The sequence below is a fragment of the Ictalurus punctatus genome, chromosome 2 (genome assembly GCF_001660625.3).
Source record: "Ictalurus punctatus breed USDA103 chromosome 2, Coco_2.0, whole genome shotgun sequence".
NCBI classification, from domain to species: Eukaryota; Metazoa; Chordata; class Actinopteri; order Siluriformes; family Ictaluridae; genus Ictalurus; species Ictalurus punctatus.
In genome coordinates this window covers 14,614,454-14,617,146 of record NC_030417.2, presented here as the reverse complement: position 1 = coordinate 14,617,146, position 2,693 = coordinate 14,614,454, and the positions used below count along the sequence as shown (strand labels likewise).

The 2,693-nt window shown below is 38.7% G+C and overlaps 1 protein-coding gene across 2 annotated transcripts in view; it reads left to right on the top strand.

Moving 5' to 3' along the window:
• rab28 (RAB28, member RAS oncogene family) overlaps positions 1 to 2,220 on the top strand; it is a 42,357-nt gene extending 40,137 nt beyond the window's left edge. For both annotated transcript variants that reach the window (XM_017483300.3, NM_001201277.1), the window contains 1 exon segment: positions 1,898 to 2,220. Coding sequence is in view for 1 of the 2 variants with exons in the window: in NM_001201277.1 (NP_001188206.1) it covers positions 1,898 to 1,990 (93 nt within the window). In the remaining variant the exon portion in view is untranslated.
• The last annotated feature ends 473 nt before the right edge of the window (positions 2,221 to 2,693 follow it).

Genomic DNA, 2,693 nt, shown 5'->3' with positions numbered 1-2,693 from the left:
GTGTGTGTGTGTGTGTGGGTGCTGCTGTTGGTGGTGGTGGGGGGTTTCTATTTGTCTGTATTTATTCGGCGTTTTATTTATGCACATTACACATAGGCGTAACAGTTATTAAACTTTCTCTCAGGTCAGGAACCAATCAGAATGAAGCGGAGGTGGGCGCTCTTGTGTATTCATGTGACTGTTACTTTTCACCACCTGAGTTTAATGCTGCGTTCAACTTACCTTGAAAGTAGGAACTTGGAATTATGTCATTTCTGACCTACAAAATTGGGGAGAAAAACGTGTATGCAACCATCCATCTAGCTAGCTGATGTCAAATGTGCGAAGTGTATAATATTATAGATTTAACAAGCTAACATTTTTTCATGTGTTGGTCTATCGAAAGCTAGTACTAGTACACTATATACAGCATAACTCATTTAAAAGGTAAAGAACAGCAGTTTGCTGTTGACCGTGTGAGCAGCCATGTTAATGCTGAACTCAGGGTTTAGAGGACTTTCCTAGTAGGAATTCCATGTTGAGGGGGAGTGTGTTTTCTTTTCTTTTTTTTTTTCTTCTGTTTTTTTTGTTTTGTTTTGTTTTAGTCGTAGGTCGGAAATGCAACATAATTCCTGAGTTCAATTTCAGTACAAAGCATAGACAAAATCCTTGGAAGTGTTTTTTATGTAATCCAACCAAAATATCGAGGATGCATCGGTCGGTGACTCACCAATGAGAAGGAAGACCCATAATTCAGTGTGATAAAAGACCAGTTCAGTGAGAGTGGAAGTGGCAACTCATAAGTGTTTCAGCTCTTTTGTGCCTAATTTACTTAAGTGAGCTAGTGCGGATGCACATGCACGCACATACACACACACACGCGCACATGCGCGCACACACACACGAGTTTGTCTTACTATGCTTGTGAGGACCTTCCATTGACATAATTACTTGTCAACTTTATAATGCAATGTAACAATTAAATCCAACCTTAACCTCAGTAACACTTAGTTGTTGTTTTTTTTAAATAAAAGCTGCAGTTTTTTGTTTAAAAAAAGACAAAAAAAAACCTGCTTTCCTTGTGGGAACTGGCCTAATGTTCCCACAAGGTTGAAACTGTTACATATTCCTATATTTGTGGAGACATTTGGTAGATACACCCCCCACCCCCCAAAAACTAAGATATTCAAAAACAATGACACATTTTTCATGTGACCCATTCAGCTGAAAACAAACAAGATGGTGGACAATGTTGTGCTGCAGCTGTTGTGCCTGCTATCCAGTTTGATAGCCTTGTTAAAGATTTTTCACTGTACAACCTTCAGATTGTTTTTTTTTTTTTTTTTTTTTTTTTTTTTTATACATCTGACAGAAACAACGCAGGCCAAAGCTGCTTCTGTTTTTATGCACGTGCAGTACAGGGATGTGAGTGTTTTTAGACATTTCGGTGTGGTGAGCTTTTTTTTGAAAAACACCTGTGTAGCCAACACGCTTTTAAAACGAAAATGCAGTTTTCACATCTGTCAGGGTTCACGTGGACATAGCCTTAATCCTGTTAACACATTTTTAACTGTGCATATGTAAATTTATTATTAATTATATTTACTTATCATATTGAATTCTATCATTATTGCATTGAATATTGTGTAATTGAGCATTAAATCAGCTTCTCGTTCTCTGCTACAACACTGTGAAATGTGCAACTATCATTTACAACTTGAAATGAGAGTTCAGCTAAACATGAAAAAGTGTACATCAAGTCCCCGTTACACTTATTACACTCATACAGACAAGTCATGATGTCATGTAAATGTCTGTGTCTTATTATCTCTCTCTCTCTCTCTCTCTCTGTGTGTGTGTGTGTGTGTGTGTGTGTGTGTGTGTGTGTGTGTATGTGTGTGTGTGCGCGTGCGTGCAGAGGGTTGTGAAGGCTGACATAGTAAACTACAGTCAGGAATTGGTGGCTCGGACAGTCAACGCTCCACGCAGCTCCATGTGTGTTATACAGTGATTGACACAACACCATCTCTCTCTCTCTCTCTCTCTCTCTCTCTCTCTCTCTCTGTTTATTAAGAGACTGCAACCAGCAAAGAGCAACACACACACACATTTATCCCTTTGTTCTCTTGTATAGGGTGTGTGTGTAGATCTACAGCAGTAGATTCCAGCATTCTTCATTTGTAAATGCCAGTTTCCTAATATGTATGTGCTATAATAATAAAAGTGTTTAGGGAATGTAAAGGTGTGTGTGTGTGTGCGGATGTGTGAAACTGAACCATGCGACCCGTTCATGCATTCTTTTTTTTTTTTTGTTGCCAATTTAAGATGGATGTATGAGTAGATCTTCACACTGTTTCATGAAAAAAGGAGTGTGAGGTGATGACACTGGCTGCATCCCAAATGTTCGTATTTGATTCTTATCAGAATCCGTTCGAACATATCTGGGTTTAGTTTGACACGCTACGTAAGTATTGCAGTCTGCCAGCTACGAGCTATTCAACTATTTAGTGGTTAGAGTGTGATTAATGACCTCCGGTTATGTTACAGGGAACAAGTTAATACTTTCACATAATGAAATAAATGACGCTAATGATGAGGTGAGAACACTTAAGATTGTCCTGACACTCGGTAGATTGTCACACAAAGTCAGAATGGATACACTGACAATGATGAAGTCGGGCAGCTTGCTAACCCAGAAAACTAAATAGTACAAG